General features: G+C 39.7%; 1 protein-coding gene across 3 annotated transcripts; it reads left to right on the top strand.

Moving 5' to 3' along the window:
- The first annotated feature begins 1,194 nt into the window (after positions 1-1,194).
- Positions 1,195-17,071, top strand: LOC129744160 (mediator of RNA polymerase II transcription subunit 12-like). 3 transcript variants are annotated; one of them, XM_055736569.1, is made up of 7 exons: positions 1,195-2,328; positions 5,830-6,082; positions 6,150-6,464; positions 6,533-12,586; positions 13,849-13,953; positions 14,020-14,455; positions 14,590-17,071. In XM_055736569.1, the coding sequence occupies exons 2-7, from the start codon at positions 5,993-5,995 to the stop codon at positions 14,703-14,705; spliced, it is 7,116 nt and encodes a 2,371-aa protein (XP_055592544.1). In that variant the 5' UTR covers positions 1,195-2,328; positions 5,830-5,992; the 3' UTR covers positions 14,706-17,071. The 3 variants fall into 3 exon arrangements, with proteins under 3 accessions (XP_055592544.1, XP_055592543.1, XP_055592545.1); XM_055736568.1 differs by having other exon boundaries at positions 5,827-6,082; XM_055736570.1 differs by lacking the exon at positions 13,849-13,953 and having other exon boundaries at positions 5,827-6,082.
- Positions 17,072-20,611: the final 3,540 nt, after the last annotated feature.

Here is a 20,611-nt window from a genome sequence, read left to right as displayed (position 1 = left end):
AAAATAATGATTTGAAGATTGATTCAAGAATTTACTTCTTAACTTTTCAATGAAATTAGTGAGTGAGAGTGATTTTTTTAACTGTGTTTACTGCTCCGGCTAGCCTACCGCACGGAAGGCTACCGTCGCGCGATTAGAAATTTTCCCAGTAACCGCAATACCTTTGATTATCCCGTAGGTGCACTGAAACATCTTGGGAACGTAAACTTTATAATGATAGGTTTCTTTCAAAAGTTTAGAGTTTATTAATGGTTCTGCGTGATTAGCTTTGTCAAAGGTGATTTTGAAGCGACCTTTTCCGGCTTGTTTTAGCTCTTTATAATTTTTGATTTCAATGTTATGGAGCATTTTGGCTACTTCCAAAAAAGTTTTGAAAACTGGATTTTTTACCCACCCTGGATTTTTATTATTCTTCCTGTTTTTCTTATTAGATTTACCCTGGTTTTTCTCTTGATCTAAATTTTGGCTTTGGTCCGCCATTTTGTTGGAAAGCATCAAATTTTCTACCTTTGATTTTTTGGTTTGGTTTTCAATTAATTCGTCATCACTATTCTGTCGTTTAAGATTTATATTTTGGTCGTCTGTAAATGAGGCAAAACTCATATCGGAATCGTAAGGATCGTCTTGATCCCTGGCGTCTCCATCTTTCCGCTTTTGACTCATCGTGGCTACATACCACACCTAACCTATATTTTACTTATTACTAAAGATATTATTTTTAAATCGGTATGAAAAATACTTACGGCTAATTTTTAGAGATAATAAAAATATTGAATGGAACACTAATTACTAATACTTATCCTTATCAATTTTTCTCTCAAAGCACTCGCAAAACTAAAATTAAAAAGTTTTGAAAATTGTTCTCAATTTTTTCTTAATTTAACGCGCGAACTTGACTGCACACTGGTTGCTTTACACATCCGGCTTGGACTCGATATACAGGTTCACTACCTTGGATAAATACTACCCCAACGTGTAAAAATCAGAATTTAAGAGTTTTATTTTGTGTGTGTTCAAATTAGGTCAACTAAATCCCTTGTGGCAAAATGTGACAGCTCAAACACAACGGAAACTTGCACTAAATTGCACGAACACTTCCAAAAAAACTTCGTGTCATACATATAAAGCCAGCTCTGTCTGTTTGATGGTGTAAGTGCATTTGGATCTTCCACCAAGCAAACGCCATTTTTATAAGCTCGTCAGCATACCTCAAAATTCGTCGTTCTCTCGTCATAAAGAAGTAAAAGTGCGTATAAGCGCTGTAAAGTTGAAAAATTTTCCTTGCAGAAAGTGTCGAGCAGTGCTTAAAGTAGTTGTATTTTCTCGTCCGAATCCCGTCTTGTCGGTTAGCAACGTTTTGCAGCAGTTTAACGCGTGTTTAAAGTGTGAATTTTGCGTTTGAAAGTTGGTGAAATTTTTCTTCACACTGCCCCTTTTTACTCTACCATATTCGAGTCAGCAAGAAAAGAAGAGGAGTACCACACATAAAAACCCGGTCGCGAAGATCTGATTCTTCTTGTTCTTCAGCGTTTCCTACTCCCACACTTGCTCTAGTGCGGTCACTCATTTGCCAGCGCACTCACTCACACAACAGCTTCGTGTGCGCTTGACTCCCTGCAGCAAGAAAGAGAGAGTACGAAGAAAGGGGTTTCCCTTCAAGTCAAATCAATCATCAAAGCAAGTGTGTGTGTCCGATTTTGGGGTCTCATAGCTTTCGCTTAAAGGAGGAAAATCTTTCAGTCTGACACCCATCGAGTTAAAAGCCTAGTCGCGGACATTCTGAACCAGAAAAATCTTTGCAAAAAGAGTTTAAATCGGTGGTATCCTAGTTCTAGCTACGGAAGGTGAGGTTATCCTAACCTGTTCTAGGAAACCCAGCAAAGCAAGCCTTTCTGGCAATCAATTCCGTGAGTTCGTGCAATTTTTTGATACTCTTTCATTGTGTGTGTTCTGACTGAGTTCCATTAAATCCGTGTTTCCGGTGGTGGTGCAGTGTGAAGTAAGAATCGCTTTTTTTCTTTACTGCATTGGTCGAGAAGCAACGAACAGCCAACAAAGAGAAATCGCAAGAAGCTCGCGAAAAGCAGAGATTTTCCGTTACAGCAGCAGCAACTAGCAAAGAAAAGTCTGCCCCTTTCCAGCCCAGATATTTTGATTGAAGGAAAAAATCTGCTCGACGGACAATTACGCCCGAAAGCGATCAAGTGTGGGTTTAAAGAGCCCCACAATCAGCTAACGTCAGCAAATCATAAAGCAGCCTTCATTTGTTTTTCCCCACGGCCGTCTGATCTGTGGGTGTCATCTAGCGTCGCCAGAAGTGCAAGTGCAGTAAGTTGCCCTTTGTTCAATTGTAGGATTTACGGATATTTTTTTGGCCATAGATGAAAATTTCTACAAGACTACACTTTGTTATTAAAATTTTCGCTTTTTGGAGGTAACCCTTTTGTTGGATTGTAATTATAATAGTTCTTTATTGATTTAACGTCAGCCCATTTGAGGGATGAATGACAGACATCCTGGTGTTAAAATCCTTATGATCAAATAAATAAATAAAACGTCAGCTCATCGATATAAAATCATAGTTAGGGTCAAAGAAAAAAAGATCACAGTTCTTTAATATTTTAAATAATTGTTCCATGTAGCTTATTTAACACATTGCGGACCAAATACGAGATTTCTCGTGGTTTTTGCTTTCCACGAGTATGCTAAACTTAGAAGCATAACCAAAATGCTATAAATTTAATGATTAAAGTTTGTTCTGCAAAATTAATCAGAACACTGGGTAACACAAAGTTATGTATTAATTTATTGTCTTGGCTCAGTGTATTCTGAGATATAGAATGTCGAATTTTAGTGATTCCAGCTGAAATTTCTTTGCGGTCCTTCATGTGTTAATGTTTGATTTGATATTGATGGTTAATTTATTTATAAGTTTGCTATTTACATTATTTCTTAAATACTTCCTCCACTGGTCAAGCCGCTGGGGGAGTACCTACATCCTATACTACTTTTATCTAAATAGGCAGAAGCAACCTAGTTTGGGTGACGATTTTTTTTTGTGTTTATGAAGTAAAAGTTTGCTACTGTGCTTTCGGAAAAAATAGAACGTCTTAAATGTAATAAGATCTTCGTCTATAGTTCTTTTTATTTTCTTATTTCCCTTCCTATCTTCTTTTTCTTTAAACTAAAAGTGTTAAGCTAAGCAAACAATTGTAAAAACAAAAAAAGAGTTTGGCTCCTTAAAACCTGAGGTACGAGCCGTTTCAAATAAAGATTTACATAAAAAAAATAAATAAATGTAATACAATTTTTTTCGAAGTTTGTTTAATTCAGTGTTCTGAATATCACTCATTTTCAATGAATGTTTCTGATTGCACTTCGCACCTGAACGTACAGCGGTCGGGTTTCGTTATTGATTGCTACTGGACCTACCCGATCATCGATCGTTCAATTCATCGCTAAAATACAGATCACCTCGCACGATGCTTGCTGTCAAAACAGTGCAGCACCATCATCAAATTGGAATATCACCAATGCGCAATGCATATGGCGAATCTTGTTGGTCTTCGATCAGGAGTGAATGGATCAGGCAGTGAGTGAATGATACATGAAGCCGATCATTAGCGTATTTTGTTTGATTTGATATAAAGCAAATTAATAAATTTATTTGTTGTTATAACGTTTTTTAACATCAGTATGATCAAAATCAAATTGCAGTTGTGTTTGTGAGGGAAAGATTTTCACTTTCGCCGTGTTTTTCAATTTTTACAAGTTCTCTTATTAAAATGTCGTACGTCACGTTAAAACTACTGAGAATTTATGGTGTCCCGCACAACTGTTTGATTTTTCTCGTCCTGCAAAAAATAATTTTGAATTTCATATAATTCAGGCAGATACTGAGTGAGCTACATTCAGAATGGATCAGTTTGTATCTCACTCATCTCCGATATGCGATGTTTGCTGAACCAATGATTCTGAATGATGCGACTCGGTTTGCATAGCTGATAGGAGCGCTGATCGAGATTGCATACCAGCCAGGCGAAGCAGTAGCGAGAGGCGCTATCCCATTATACAATCGGAATGTTTCCAACAGGAAACGCATCCTGAGTGTTTGTTTTGATTGATTTTCGGACCATTGGTTTAATTTTTGTAAATAAGTTATCGCTATGCAAAACTAGTTTTAAATATTTGATTTTGTTTCAATTCCCTTCCAAAGTAATCTCAATCAATGTTCCACAAAATCATTGAAGATTTAAGTAAGGTACACCGGGGCAAGTGCAAACGGTTTTCACCATAGTTCAACTTTCACATGACCTAGAAAAATATGTAAATCTTAAAAAATTATCAATTATCGTTCGTTGCATCATTAAAATGGTTCTCAACAAATTCCCGTTGAAAGTGAAAAATTGAAAAATATTGGTAAAAAGTAACGGCACTTTTGTGACAAAATTTCTAAATTTGCACTTGCCCCGTTTATGGGGGCAAGTGCAAACGCAATGCTTTTCCCAAATTTATTCAAAGATGCGTCAGTGTATCGTTACTAAAACGAATTTAATACATGTTCCGGTATGTTTTATCAACTTTTTTTTATGTATTTGCTGTTTTTCTGCAATATTAATTACTTTTTGGAACCTCAGTTTTGCTGACTGTTGTGTGAAGCAAAAGACCTTCATTTGCTAAGGCATTACGAAATTTTGAATATCCGCTTCAGATACAACACTTTGGATACCCTTTCTGACCACTCTAATATAATGCTGATCCATTTTTGAAATGATTTTTTTTTAATGTCTGATGTTACATGGCTTAAAGGTGCGTTTGCACTTACCCCAGTAGTGTCGTTTGCACTTGCCCCGCAGTGTGGGTTGACAGGAGTGAATATTATTTTCACAATTTTCAGGGTCTACTAAAAATTTATCATAAATTTTCTGCTTTCACTTGAATATCAGTCCCAAACACTCACCTTTCAACGAAAAATCGGATTTGAATGCCCTTTTTCGTAGCCAAAAAAAGCAAAACAAAAAAACACTTTTCATGTCTAGTACGTACTTAAATTCGTGTGTAATCAAACAGTGTTGTGTTTTTAGTGAATAATTAAGAAAAAGTTTAGTTTATCTATGTCAGATTGTTGGTGTGGATAACAACAACAACTTCTAGAAGAAGAAATATTTTTTTCATTTTTTTGTAACAGAGAAAAGTTGATCGTTTGCACTTGCCCCGAGTTTGCACTTGCCCCGGTGTACCTTACATCATATTTTCCCTCTTGAATCAGCTTTACGAATCTTATTAAAGGATGGAACGTTTAAAGCGACTCATTATCTTAGTAGATAGTTATGTGAAATGTAAATGAATATTGTATCAAAAGTGGCTGGGAGCAACTGTTACGGTTCTTCAACCAATGGAAATGATGATCATTGGCATAGAAGTTAACAAAACACAGAAGTTTTGTCAGGAAATGAATTCGTTTCATCGAAGCTTCTCATTCAATGTATTTAAAAATATCTCGGGTTTAGGTTGATCCTACAGAAAATGCTCAGAAAGGTGCTCATAACGGAAAGCATTTTTATTAATCTTACAGAATTGTTGTTCCTGCATTGCGTTAGATCTCATAGTGGTAGAGTTTTTTTGCAATTTGGTTCTTATCTGCTGCAGTCCAGATTTTTTAAGGAAATAAGAAACAAAGTTCTTTAAAATGCAACTTAGGATTTGAATTTACGTTTAGTACTTGAATTATTATTCTTTATTATTTATAGTATTTAGAAACTACATGCTCATATGCCAATGTTTTGTCTTCAGAATTACTCAAGTCTTTTTTTTTCTTTCTTTCAGTAGCCCAACTGTTGGTCTCACTCAAGCAAAACAAACGGTTAAGCACGACTAATTGTTTGCTAACAAGAATAAGCTCTGTTGTTCGGCAACGCCCAAATTTCGGTTTGCTGGTTGAGGTGTGCAACAGGCGTCCACACTTTTTCGCTGATGAAGATTCTCTGGCAGCATGAATGCATTGGGGGGAACTAGGGGGGAGCGCAATGCAAAGCCCAAATTCGCAGCATTAGATATCAATAAACTTTACAGCACAAGTCGGGTATGGTTTGAATGCCTTCCATGGAAATTTCAAGTACTTAAACTTATTCTATCAATCCAATCTGTAGGGAGAATCTCTTGAACCATCCACTCAGAAAAGCGCAGCTCCTCGTAAACATGGAATGCAAAGTTTGGGAAAAGTTCCCTCGGCTCGGCGACCGCCTGCAAATCTTCCGTCTTTGAAAGCTGAAATTTCCTCACCATCCGATCAGCCAGGTACTTGGGGTAACGAAGTAGGAGACAACCAGAACAACAACTCTAGTATTACCATAGCACCAGCATCTTCTTCATTAACCAGCAGCGGTAGCACAAATAACAACACATCTCTTCACCACCAATCGCATCCCCAATCTAACGTTTCCTCTTCATCACAATGGAGTTCGGTAAGTATTCTTGGAATAATCCTGTTAATGTATCGTGGGCTTTAAATTAACGACACATAATTCCGTAGAACGAGTTCCCCTCCCTGGATGGCACTGGTCAGTATGGTCCGAGCGGCAAGCATCAGCATCATCACCACAACGACGGTGTCGACGGCCGAGCAATGAGCCAGTATATGATGGATGGGTCACAAGTGAGTTTGAGGCCCCAGACGGATGCAGCCAGTTGGTTGCAGCAACAACAGCAAGGCGTTGGAGGAGGAAACAGTGCCGGTGGTTTGAATGGGCCAAACAGCAACCAAGTGGGCCCGGGCCACCATCAGCAACAGCAGACTCCGCTACCTCCACAGTTTCGGGCTCTGATGCCACCGTTCATGTATCGTGGAAGCGGCGCCGGAGGTGGAGGAATGGGAGGATCATCGAGTCCACCACCACCTTTGAACGAAGAGATTGGTCGTGGCAATGGCGGTGGCGGTGGTGGAGGTGGAAGTGGCTTGATGAATGCTTCAAGTGGGAGCGGTGGAAATGGCCCAAGGAACAACAGCATCAGCAGCAACAACAGTGGTGGAGGTGGTGGATTCAACAGCATGCTACCAAGTTTTGTTCTTCCTTCGTCGAATCATCATCAATCTCAAGGCTCAAACTACTCACCAACGCAACCGTCGGGTGGTAGGTATCGGGATTCTTATTCCGGTGGACCTAGTGGTGGTGGTGGTGGCGGCGGGCGACGTGGTCAAATGCAGCCTCCGCGTTTGGCCAATCGACAGCAGCCACATCAGTTTGAGGATAATCGATCCCAGACAGCTAATGCACCGTATGTAGAATCGGATATACTCGTTCAAAGACCGATCATTCGAGACGAAGAGCTGCAACGAATCGAGGCAATCTCTAAAGACGAAGGATGGGCAAAAGATGATGAAATCGATTATAATCAAAAGTTGCAGTTTTCGGATGATGAATCGGAACCAAGTCCTCCTAGAGAAATTTCACAAGTTGTCAAGCAACACGAAAAGATACAATTCTCGGGTGCACAATCGCACATGCAGGTGCCACCGGTCCATCATCAACATCAACAGCAACAGCCACAAGAACAACACAGACCGCAACAAGATCATCTTCGACAACAACACCATCAACCAGAGGATGACAAACGAATGACTTGGAGTCGAGAAGTGGAACGAGAACAAGAAAGACTAGATCAGGAACGAAATGAACGGGAGAGACAAGAAAGAGAATCTATTCGTCCACCCCAGCAGAATGGACACATTGGGCGTGGTGGTTTGGATGCTGAAGCCAAGGAACGTCTTAAACAGCGCCGAGAAGAAGAACAACGTCGAGAAATAGAAAGGAAACAAGCAGCTGCTAAAAAACTGCAGGAGTTGGAACAAAAATTAAATCGTAAGAAAACCGAGGAAGTTGTTTCAACATCGACAGCTATCTCCCAACCTAGTAAAGATGATGATGAACGTGATCAACAGGTTTCTGTTGGCTTTGGAAGTGAATCAGGAGAAGGACAGGACCGAGCGGGGGCTCCGACTCCCCGTGGTGATCGCGAACGAGCGGATACAAAAGAATACAGAGATCGCGAGCGATATGATTATGGGAGACAAGAACGCTTTGAACGTGGTGACAGAGAAAGGGAAAGAAATGAACGTGCAGGAGAGCGTGGTGAAAACTGGGAAATGCCACCGTTTTCTAAAAATTTTCAGTCCAATCTACCACCCCGTTTTCAAAAGCGTAAACTAGAACGAAACCCATCCGGTACAAGTTTGCAAGGCAGTACTGGCTTCAGTGGTCGGGATCAAAACATCAGCCGTAGCAATAGCACAGTTAATCAAGGTTCGCAGGGACCCCAATCGCAGAATGACGGAAAAAGCGTCCCGTTTGCCCAACAGTACGACCCTCGTTTTATTCATAGCCAGCAAAGCTATGGAAAAACACAATCATCCGGTCCAATACGAAGAGCCGGAGAAGATGGTTCTCGTGGTCAAAGAGATAATAGAGACCGCGGGGAAGAGCGAGATTCTTTAAGAGATCGGGATCGAGATCGTGAAATGGTACCCAGAGAAATAATGAAGCGTCGCATAGATTCAGAGGAAGATGATCGATTTAGCAGCAGCGGCAGAGAATCATCTAGCAAGATGAGTGGTGGACGTGCTACTCCACAGCTCGTTCGTAGTGTTTCAGATACTTCACAGCGTAAGACATCAGTTTCTAGTGATGATAATAATCGTCATATCGATCTCCATCACAATAATTCTAAAGAACTTGTTGGATCGTGGGAAAGTGAGGCTGAAAAAGAAGATAAAAAACAAGCGGAGGCTGCCGCTGCTTTGGCAAAGGAGAATCAACTACAATTGCATCAGCATGCCCCAATAGAGGGTCGCAAAGTTTCTGAATCATCAGTTTTATCAGAAGGTGAACCGAAACAAATACTTCAACGAATTAAAGAAACGTCACCCATTGTTCGTGAAGAACAGACAAAAACATCAAACTGGAATGACGATAAGAAATGTACTGATTCTGGTAAGATGTTTTCTAAACCGTGGGACGAATCTCTGGAAAATGAAGATGCGCACGCCAAAACTGCACTAGAATCCTCTTTGGAGGAATATAAAGACACTTCAGGTTTGGAGTTCAATACAAATGATACCCATAATAAAGGGCCGGAGACAGATGCTAAAATGAACACGTCGCAAGGTAGTGGCACGAGTGCAAGAGACTCCGATGATAATAGGTATGGTCCTAAGAAATCGACCCACCCACGTGGTGGTCCGGGGAGACATGAAACACGTGGAGGTGGTCATTCACGTGGTGGATATGTGCCAGCGGGCGGTTTTCATCGAGGCAGTAGTGCCGGTGGTGGCAGCTGGAGCCGTCGAGGTGGTGGTAATAGTTCCAGAATGGGAAGAAGAAACTATAATCAGGATTACTGGAGCGAGTCAGATTATTCGGATGATGGTGGAGACGAGGACTACAGAAGGGAAGGTAAGAATGATCGTCGAGACGGAGAAGGTGGTGGACAGTATCGGCATGGAGGTTCAAATGCATCTGGCCAAAATATCAAAGAAGGGTTTGCTCCACGAGGTGAACCTTCGCGCAGAGGACGCGGTGCTATGAATTCGAATGTGAGCGGACCTGGTTTCCGTAAACCAACAGTAGGCAAAAAGATAGATGGCTATGGACCACCAAGTTCCAAAAGTCCATTTGGAGGCCACGACGATAAGCCAGACTCCAAAAATCAAAATACTACAAAAGATCAAAAACCGACTGATGGTTCTGGAATCGACGACAGAACTAAGCAGAAACAGGCTGCACTAAGTGCTGGTTTAACAAACAAGCAAGTTAGCGTTGCAAAAACCACAAACACATTGCCACAAAGAAGTCCATCAGGAAATATGAAGCCACCTGGTAAGCCGGCAGAAGAAACTATTACAGAACAAGAGAAGCTTAAAGCAGCCGAGAAATCAACTTTAGATAAAAAGGTACGTGCTGATAGCAAAAGCGAATCTCATGATGAAAAAAATAAAGAAAAACATAAAACCGACAGCGAAAGCCATGATGATGATGGTGGAAAAGATGGGTTGAAAGGACTTCCACAACGTAATAAGCAGCAATCACAGCCAATCCAGTCCACTGCAACTAAGCATACGGTTCCGTTAACAACGGTGAAATCAGTACCAGCTGCGAAACCTGTAGCCTCGAGTGGAACAGGTCCAACAACAGCAGCAAGTCAAAAAGGTTTACTAGCAGTTGGATCGGCCGCACAAACTAAGCCTGTTCAAGATGGACGTAATCAACCTAACGTCCGAACAAACAACCTTCCAGGACGAATGGTCAAACCAAAAGAGCGTCAGCAGAGCGGTAGCGATAATAATGATACGGAATCGAACATCCAAATTAGCGGTGCTATTCTAATACAGCAACAGCAACAACAACAGCTGACACAAGATAAAGTTAATACATTGAATATACCTTCTTCAAAGACTGATAACGCTAAGCAACATTTGGATGGTACTACGCCGCCTGTCAATACAATTATTTTCGAAAATACGAATTATAAATCATCGACTGCGGCAGTTGTTCAGCAACATCAGCATCAGTCTCAGTCTTTACACCAACAGCAACCACAACAACCCTTACAACAGCAACAGCAAATTCAACAACAACAACAACAAATTCAACAACAACAACAAATTCAACAACAACAGCAAATTCAACAACAACAAATGCAGCAAAAAGCGGCTCCAATGCTTCAAGTTCAACGTTCGCATCCAGGAAACGCTAATTTAAATTTAGCTGGACTCCAACAACAGCAAACACAACAACTTCAACAGCTTGTAAAACACGATGGTCAGTTGCGACAAGAGGAAGTTTTCAAAGCTCCGGGTGTGATTCCGCCAACCGGTACGATACAGGACATGGTTGATCAGCAGCCCCAACCGCAAAGACAACCTATTGTCACTGATCCTCATCAAGCACCACAACACCCAACACAACAACCGCAAACATCGATGCAACAACCGGTGGCAGTTCCTCAGCAAATTCAACAGCAACAAGTTCAGCAGCAATCAAATTCCCAAACAGATGCCATAACAAGCGCTCTCCAGGGTATGACGTTCCAAAAACCAGCTGATGCTGATTATGATAAGGATATGAAACCATTCCCATTCGATGCCGATATATCGCAATTGATTGAGGTGAAAAATAAGGCACCGATGTGTCTCCCGAAGGCCCAAAACATGATCTCGCCATCAACAGCCGAGCTAAATATGAAGATCGCTAGCGTGAAAAAGGTTTGGGAAATGCCGTCGGTTCCAGAACATACTCCTGATGATGCAACAAGTGCTGCAGCAGCAGTTGTTCAGTTGGCGGCAGCTAATTTTGCCGCTGTTTCATCACATCAACAGCACTTGCATCAGTTCCAACATTCTCACGCTAATCTTACACATAACCATGCTGCGCATTCTCTTGGATCAGCTACCAATCAATCATATGCTGGAGGCTTCGGTCAGGATCAAGCGACATTAGAACAACATTTTAGCAAACCAAGCAATGAAAATGTTGTTATGGGTGGAAATACTGCTGGAGGAGATGCTGAAAATAGTTACACTAGCCAGCAACACGCGATGGTTGGCCAACCGAACAGTGTCCAACATCAAACTGCCAATATGAATATGAAACATGCTGCAGAAGTTTTAGCTAACAATGCAAATGTATGTAAAGTGAAACCAACGCAGCAAAACATGCATCAATCAACAGGGCTGGGACTCTCGCCGCCTCCAATGCAACAAGGAACTATTCCTTCTGCTCCGCAGACTTACTATCAACCTTCACAATATGGAATGTCTGCTATTCCCTCTCCTCCTGCAGTGATTTATAACTCTTCGGCAATGCCATCACAAGGTGGCCTATATAATGCATTCCAAATTGAGGCAGCTGGTCGGTCACAGTTTTCTCAATTTCCCCATTATGGAACAACAGGAACTGGACCATACAATGCTTACATGACTACACCACCCAATCTCCAAACAGCTCCAGCTCCAGATATGTATCAAAATCTGACATCTCAATTCCGTATGGGCGGAGCTGTTCAAACTCCTTATAATCCATCCCCATCGCAACAGTTGAACAATCCCAGCACAATGCTGATATCTTCCAGCACAAACTCGCTCATGTCTTCTTCGGTGAAACCTTCATCCCAACAAATTGGTGCAATAGGTTCTAAGAGTGGTTCCGTTGGCCAGCCTTATGGTCAACAGTACATGGGCATGTTCCCACCAGCACCCCCACTTCAGAATAACAGTTTTTACTCAAACTCAGCTGGTGGACAAAGTGCATTTTTTGGTGGCGCAGGAGCTACTCAAAACTACAGCATTCAAGCCGCGGCTGGGATGTTTGGAGGACATGGAGCACAGACTGCTTCGAACGCTCCGCCACCTCCACAGCAACAGTTGCCGAATTTCGCCGGAGCATCGCAGTTCCTAAGTTCACCACTTCTGGCAGCCAATGCAGCCATTTCCCAGCAGTACCGCGGAGGACCCACTACAAACCCACAATCGCAGGCAGCAGCTGCCGCTGCCTATATGAAGAGCAACCAGCCCCAGTCGCACATGCAGGATCCCGTGAGTTATTAGTTGTTTTTCTTTTTTCATGTAGATTTCGTCCTTGCTAAACCACTTGTCTTTGTGGAGTGTCTGTGTTTTGTTTCTTTTTGTAACCATGCTTGAATTCTAACATGATTTAAAAAGTTATGCGGTGTTTCGACTGCAACTGTTATAGTGTGTTTGTAATGTGGGATTCTATTACTCAACGATATTTGCATACTCGATTTGGAATGCTAAGATCATTTTGAATATTGTTGTTATTTTTACTTACAAACTCCATAAAAACGAAACTACAACAAAATTTTTAATGGTCTTAAATAACTATAACTGCTATAACCTATAATTGCATGTAGTTTATCATAAACCAAACGAATTATTAATATGTGTAGGCTCGAAGAGAAAGGTTCAATTGGTTGGCATACAGTATCTCCAAGCTTGAATAAACTTATTGAGGATATTAGTGAAATGCTTCTACAATTGGTCATCTCTATTTCTTAACATAGGCATTTTGCACGTAGTTATGGCCGATATTTGTAAGGTCGTGTCAATTTAAATAGAATGGAGAAAAAAATCGAATGAACTCAAAAAAAATCGACATGAAATGATGTGTGCTTTTAATTTTTTGTTATGTTCACTTTAACAGAATGTGTAGGTTGTAGGTTAAGCAGCAGCCGATCATAAGCATAAAATAAATCTGGGCGAACGCCTTTGCTATTCGCAGAGATTTCTAGTCGAATACGCTGTAAGAGATGTACCTGTGATAAAGTATTGCATTTATAATCTGGATTGTTATATTCTTTTCATTCACAACTCTCTGAATCTGCAATGATAGCTGTAAACATCACATATTATCTTCCATTCTTCGTAACCATCGTCATTATACGAAAATGTTTTTTCGGCCAATGTTAGAAAATAGAACAATAGATTATATTTATGTGTTATGAAACTCGAATTTTAACACTAGTCAAACATTGAAAGGTTACATTATCAATCACCGGCATTACCTATGTTTGCGTAGAACGAGTGTGTATTGGTTCGTTTTTTATTCCTTCTGTCTCAATATCAAACATAAATAGAATTATTCCTGTTGTTTGGAAAATTTTTACTTTCCACTGTTGGGACTTACACCTAGCTGATTCTTGAATGTTCCAATATTAGGTATGGATTTTTTTGGTATTCGCATAAGTTGAATTGATTACATTCTGATTTTTTTCCTTTAAATCTATTATAATAAACCAAGCACTCAAGCAATGTTTTGTCTGGTTAATAAATACTTGCAGAACGGTCGTCAGCTTAAAAGTCCGTTAAATTCAGAGGGTTTAAATAACTTAAAACAGATACCACCACAAGCAAGTCCGCCGCATCACAAGGGCTATGCAACAACGGTAGGTTAAGTTGATCAGGTTTTAATTCAACTTCTTAATACGATTGGCTTTCGTTTCATCAAACAGTGGGAACTGCAGAACCAATTGATGCAGCAACAGCAGCAGCAACAACAGCAAAATCAGCAACAAAATTTACAGCAACAGCCGCCACAACAATCGAATCAAGGGCAACATCAACAGCAACAGATGACGCAGCCTGGACAACAACCGAATCCCATTAATCGTAATATGATGCCGCCAAACCAACAACCTCCAGCTGGACTCGGAGGGTCTGGCAATACAGGAGTACGGCCTCCACCACAAGGCGTCCAGGGAGCGGGAGTTCCTCAAAGGTACCCTTCGCCGATCCAGAGGCCGACTAACTATTCCCAGCCACCGGTTCCTGGCATGCACCAGCAGCGTCCGATACGTCAGTCTGTCCACAATCCGGGCCAGGGACAACAACCATCCATGGTGCAAGCGATGGGTAACCCTAATAAGCATTACTATGGCGGTAATCGAGGTGAGTTATTTACCTAATACATACATTTAAACATTTATTTATTTTCATTGATACATTGTATTATCTGAATTTTAATATGCAGGTAATTCTAATGGAACTTTTCAACTAACTTCGTTTTGTTATTTATTCTACAGGAGGCGGTCACGTCAACGTCATGAATGATCCAAATCTTGGAGGAAAACCTGGCGGCAATGGCGATAAACCGATGCTAGATGGTGACGTTAATAAAGACGATCCCAAGAAAAAGTAAATGTAACTACGCGTGTAGATCACCGATGTATGTTTATTGACTACTTAGTGGTAATAAAACGAAAAACTTAACAACAACTACCGTGTATAAAAAACGGAAATATTAATGTTATGCTAGTACTGTTCAGAAATAAACAATGCTTTCTGGTTTAGCGGCAGCATGAGACAAGGTTTATAAAGTATCGATTCAACAACTTGTGGTAAGAGGAATACTTTACTGAACAAAAACGCTGACTAAAACGTGCAGTTCTTTGTAATCATTGGAAATCATGTATTATTGGTAAGGATTCAAAGTAATATTTATTAACAAATGGAATAAACACAGCAACACGTAACCACTAATACTGAGGATCAGAAATTTCAGTCCATTAAAGTAGCACACTTGTTTCAGAACATGTGTGTTTTTTTATAAATGACTGAAATGAGGCAATTGGATATAGGACATTACTTACCTTCGACTAATTTGAACCAGACTTGAATAACACTCCATTTTAAAAGAAATCAGTGAAATGAATCGGTTTGACTGATCTTCACTTTAAAAAGAAAATAAAACAACACTTTGAAAAAAAAAAATTAAATACTTATTTTTTCAAATTCATTTAACGACAACTTCCAGTCGATTTTTCTCAACACTCTTGTTCAGAATATGCTGTATTCAATTCTAAGTTTTGATTTATTCAAGACAGTATACACGGTTCACGTATTCAAATAAATAACATCATCTAATTATTGAAATTATGAATACCTACAGTTACATACTAATATTCACAACTAATGAACTTTGAAAACAAAACATACATGTTGCAAATTTGCCATTGTATCCATTTTGTTTCATTGCAACAGTTTTTCGAGAACAGTTTTTCGAGACAATTAATATTTTCTCTTGCGTATTGAAAACAGACAAGAAAATGCAAAAAACCAAAAGTAACAGTTAAACACGGATATATGCAATTTGCTGCTAACACGGCAATTCGGGATTCGGCGAGAAAAAAAAATGATATTTACTGCATATTCTGAATTCAACGGCTTACGCAAAAGCTGCATATGACTCGAATGAGAGCGTATTAAAACTAAATGAAACAAAACAGAAAAAAAACGAAGATAACAGCTGACGAGCATCGTCACTAAACAAAAGTGAGGCAATGATTGAACGACCGAGATTGAACCTGGCAGTGTGGTCTTTGCTGCTCCGGAAATGCTATTCTGGTGAACCTTAACGATTGGAGACGCATGGAAAGGAATCAAATCTTACATTAATTTATAAAATATACATACATAAAATACAAGTAATCAATGAGAAAGGAAACAAGCGTGTCTACTCAGAAGACTATTAGCTTAATACACCATGGAAACTGTAAAAGATGCTGAAACTTACAGTTAAACATATTGCATTCAAAAATCTATAATATTGATAAATGAAAATGCAAGTTTCAAAACGAAACCATATTATTAGATCATATTATCTATGATTATTCTTAATGCAAGGTATAAAACGAAATATATTTGAGTATAATCATGATTTATCTTATAACAACTTATTGCGTATATTAAGCGACACAAGAGCAGATAGAATTTAATTGAAGTAAAACATTCAAAAGGCTTTATTTAGTTTTCGGTTGAACAACGTGTTAGAATTATATATATCCACACAAAACACACAAAAATATACATACATTGCAACAGGTATAACAGTCGCTGTTAGCAAACTTCAATCCTAAGAATCAAGAACATGTTCTAGCAAAGGCTCGCAAGTGTTTTGCTGAATACAGAAAAAATAAAATCTTGAAACGAATTATAAAAGTTATTAGCCAACTGAACCTCCAAGGTCTACAAAGAAAACAATATTAAACACGCAAATTCAATTAGGGTTATTGTTGCGCGGATTCGGGTTTGCGAAATTCAATGGCATGAGTTTTTAGTTCATATTTAAAGGAAAAGAAACCGTTTTATTTATTTTCTATACTAAAGGTAATGTTCACATTGAGGAATAAAACTGCATGAAAATATTAGATAATATAGACACACCAATAAAACCACACACCCAACCCAAAACACACATTCAAAACATGTTTATGTTCAATGAACTAATAAAAGTAATGTGTACCAGCCCACACCACACTTGGATGTGCTAATGATCGTGAATGAAATTAACAAGACAAAGAAATAACAAATACAAAAAAAAGATATGATTGAGTGACAAGATGGAATTTAGGACATGGAAATAAAAACACTGCAAAGAAGACTTCAAGAATGGTAACAGCATCCAGTACTAAAACAATTTAAAGCAAACAAAAAGTTTATATAATTCAAAAAATAATAAAATGGACAAAAAAATAAATCGATAAACGAAAATCTAGGCAAAACACATTCAATTGATTTCTATTTTACGCCGATTACCCCATTGTTCAATTTTAAAACTTTGTTCATGACTTTTGAATTTCTGTTTAATTTAGAAAGTTGGAATACATAAAAAAACGGAAAAGAAATTGAAAAAAAAAATGAAAAAGATCGTAGATAGAGTGGTATAAAAAGAAAGTTCTACTCCCTTTTATTAAGTCGCAAAGCTTTCTTGAGAAATAGTTGATACAATATTTTTGGGAAGAACGACCATAGAACGTTATCTTCCCGGTAGATTTTCTCGATAATCTAGCGCAGGTTGATGTCGTGCTGGGCAGGATGTCTATAATTACTTACTCGCTTACTTAATGATCCCGCGCCGATCCTCCGGTGCATAGGACCGTGGTAAAAGACCTCCTCCACTGTTGACGATCCGGAGCCAGCGTCTTCATCTGGTCCCAGTCAAGATTCTCGTCGACAGTTCGGATTTCAGCAGCTAGGCTTCGCCGCCACGAGTTTCTGGGCCTGCCTCTTCTTCGATGACCTTCTGGATTCCAATCTAGCGCCTCTCTGCAAATCTCGTTTTCATCTTTTCGCAGCGTGTGCCCAATCCATCACACCGGCGATGTAGTTCCTCATTCGAGATCCAGTTGCCAGGCCACCAAGCGCGGATGATATTCCACAGGCAGTGGTTTACAAATACTTGCAGTTTTCGCGTCGTCACCGCATATGTGCACCAAGTTTCGCACCCGTACAGCAATACGGATTAGTCGTTTGAGTTGAAGATTCGGATTTTTGTTCGTAGAGAGATCTGGCGTGACCATTTCGGAGACTCGCAAACGCAAATCGGGCCTTTCTGATCCGGGTTTCGATGTCTTTCCTGGTACCACCATCAGGCATTATCTGGCTACCAAGATACTGGAAGCACTCCACTTTCTCAACTTGTTGCACAGCTACCATGAAACTGGAGGGATTTCCTGTGTTGATCTCCATCGACTTGGTCTTTCCGACATTGACTTTGACACCTGCTGCCTTGGAACTTTCGGTGAGGTCGTCGAGTTTGCTCTGCATGTCCGGTTGTGTTTGGGCGAGCAAAACAATATCGTCAGCCAGGTCAAGGTCGTTCAGTTGCTCCATTGTTAAAGGATTCCACGGCAATCCTCGGTTCGGTGCACAGTCGATCGATCCAGTCAGAATCTCATCCATTACGATGAGGAAAAGTAGCGGTGATAAGATACATCCTTGTCTCACTCCAGCAGTTACCGGGATTGGTTCGGACAAGACACCATCGTGCAAGACCTTGCACGAAAATGCCTCGTATTGTGCTTCGATGAGATGGACTAGTTTCTCTGGGACCCCTCGTCGCCTTAGAGCCACCCAGATGTTTTCATGATTAAGTCGGTCGAATGCTTTTTCGAAATCAACGAACACCAGCAGAAGAGGGTCCTGGAATTCGTTGATTTGTTTCAGTATGATTCATAGCGTTGTGATGTGGTCCACACATGATCGTCCGGATCGGAATCCAGCTTGTTGCCGTCGGTGTGTAGCGTCGATTTTCTCCTGGATCCTGTTCAGGATCACTTTGCAGAGTACTTTGAGGGTTGTACAGATCAACGTTATGCCTCGCCAGTTACCGCACTCTGTCAGGTCTCCTTTCTTCGGGACCTTTACGAGGATACCGTGCATCCAGTCGGCCGGGAATGTTGCAGTATCCCAGATGTCAGCGAAAAGACGGTGCAACATTTGTGCTGACACGGCAGGGTCGGCTTTCAGCATTTCAGCAGGGATGCAATCGATCCCAGGTGCTTTGTTGGATTTCATGTTTTTGATTGCCGCTACTATTTCACCTGCAAGTCAAACCCATTCATTTGACCGGTCGAAAGTATGAATCGGAGCTAAACTAATTTCTACCTGCACTAATACTAGTAGCTTGTACTAGCGAACTCACGATATTATTTTTCGTCATCCACAAGTCAAACCCTTTCACTTGACCGGTCGAAAGTTGAAATCGGAGCTAAACTAATTTCTAGCTGTACTAACACTTGTAGCTTGTACTAGCGAGCTCGCGACACTAGTTTTCGTCACCTACAAGTCAAACCCTTTCACTAGAGGGGTCGCAAGTTGAAATCGGAGCTAAACTAATTTCTACTTGTACTAACACTAGTAGCTTGTACTAGCGAACTCGCGACACTATTTTTTGTCACCTACAAGTCCATCCCTTTTATTTGACCGGTCGAAAGTTCAAATCGGAGCTAAACTAATTTCTACCTGTACTAACACTAGTAGCTTGTACTAGCGAGCTCGCGACACTATTTTTCGTCACCTGCAAGTCAACCTCTTTCACTTGACCGGTCGAAAGTTGAAATTGGAGCTAAACTAATTTCTACCTGTACTAACACTAGTAGCTTGTACTAGCAAACTCGCGACACTATTTTTCGTCATCCACAAGTCAACCCAGATAACCAGAAATCGTAAAGCAGTGTTCATTGTAGATTGTATAAGCATCCAGTTTAGATTGGAATTGTATAAACGTCATGTTGTAGCTAATCCAAGTTATATTTTATCGTTTATGGTTTGTATAGTTCATAATACACGATAACATTTTGTTAATCGTATAGAAAGATCAATAAAGTTGTTTTGAATCGCAGTAGAATTGTGTAAAGCTCAATATTTAATCCCATTGTACAACTAAGCAATCTTTCATGCTTGCGATCTAAGATGACATATTATTTCCATGAAAGGTCGTACAGTAATTGAGGGAAAATCGTATAATGGAATTTAAACAATCTATTCATTCATGTCATTCAAAGTTGCTTATTGAGATAAACTTTATCGGTAAATAATTGTTAATAATGCAATTCTCATGCTTAGTAATATCGTAATCATCTTATGTCAACAATTGCAAAAATTGGAAATCCTGGACGAATTATGTTGCAAAAATGAAGGCAGTTTTAATTTAGAAGAAAAAAAAATTAAAAATGAAAAAAAAAATTGGCACATACAGTCGGCGTTTGCAAAAATACAGGCGACACTTAAAAAACCCCGTTCGGTGATAAATGATTCTAGATAAACAGAAATCGTAAAGTAATGTTCATTGTAGATTGTAAAAGCATCCAGTTTAGATTGGAATTGTATAAACATCATGTTGTAGCTAAACCAAGTTATATTTTATCGTTTATGGTTTGTGTAGTTCATTATACACGATAATATTTTGATAATCGTATAGAAAGATCACAAAAGTTGTTTTGTATTCCAGTAGAATTGTGTAAAGCTCAATATTATATCCCACTGTACAATTAAGCAATCTTTCATGCTTGCGATCTATGATGACATATTATTTCCATGAAAGGTCGTACAGTAATTGTAAGAACATCGTATAATGGAATTTAAACAATCTGCAGATTGTCGAATTGTTTAACAGTACAGTAAATAGCTAGCTAAGATCGCACAGCGCTGAATACAATTAATCGATTGTAATAGAATCGTCGATGAGATAGGTTAAAGTTGTATATCAAAAAACGGCATCTATAAATAGATTTGGAGTCCGAAATGATGCAGTCAGTGGTACTT

The sequence above is a fragment of the Uranotaenia lowii genome, chromosome 2, assembly GCF_029784155.1.
Source record: "Uranotaenia lowii strain MFRU-FL chromosome 2, ASM2978415v1, whole genome shotgun sequence".
Taxonomy (NCBI): Eukaryota; Metazoa; Arthropoda; class Insecta; order Diptera; family Culicidae; genus Uranotaenia; species Uranotaenia lowii.
Note: the sequence above shows the minus strand (reverse complement) of the source record. Positions and strands in the feature narration are given on the sequence as shown.

Excerpts from the sequence above, each read along its gene's own strand:
- LOC129744160 (XM_055736569.1), top strand. The coding sequence starts at position 5,993 with ATGAATGCATTGGGGGGAACTAGGGGGGAGCGCAATGCAAAGCCCAAA. Across the intron at positions 6,083-6,149 it reads AACTTTACAGCACAAGTCGG|GGAGAATCTCTTGAACCATC; the intron begins GTATGGTTTGAA and ends TCCAATCTGTAG. Across the intron at positions 14,456-14,589 it reads TTACTATGGCGGTAATCGAG|GAGGCGGTCACGTCAACGTC; the intron begins GTGAGTTATTTA and ends TTTATTCTACAG.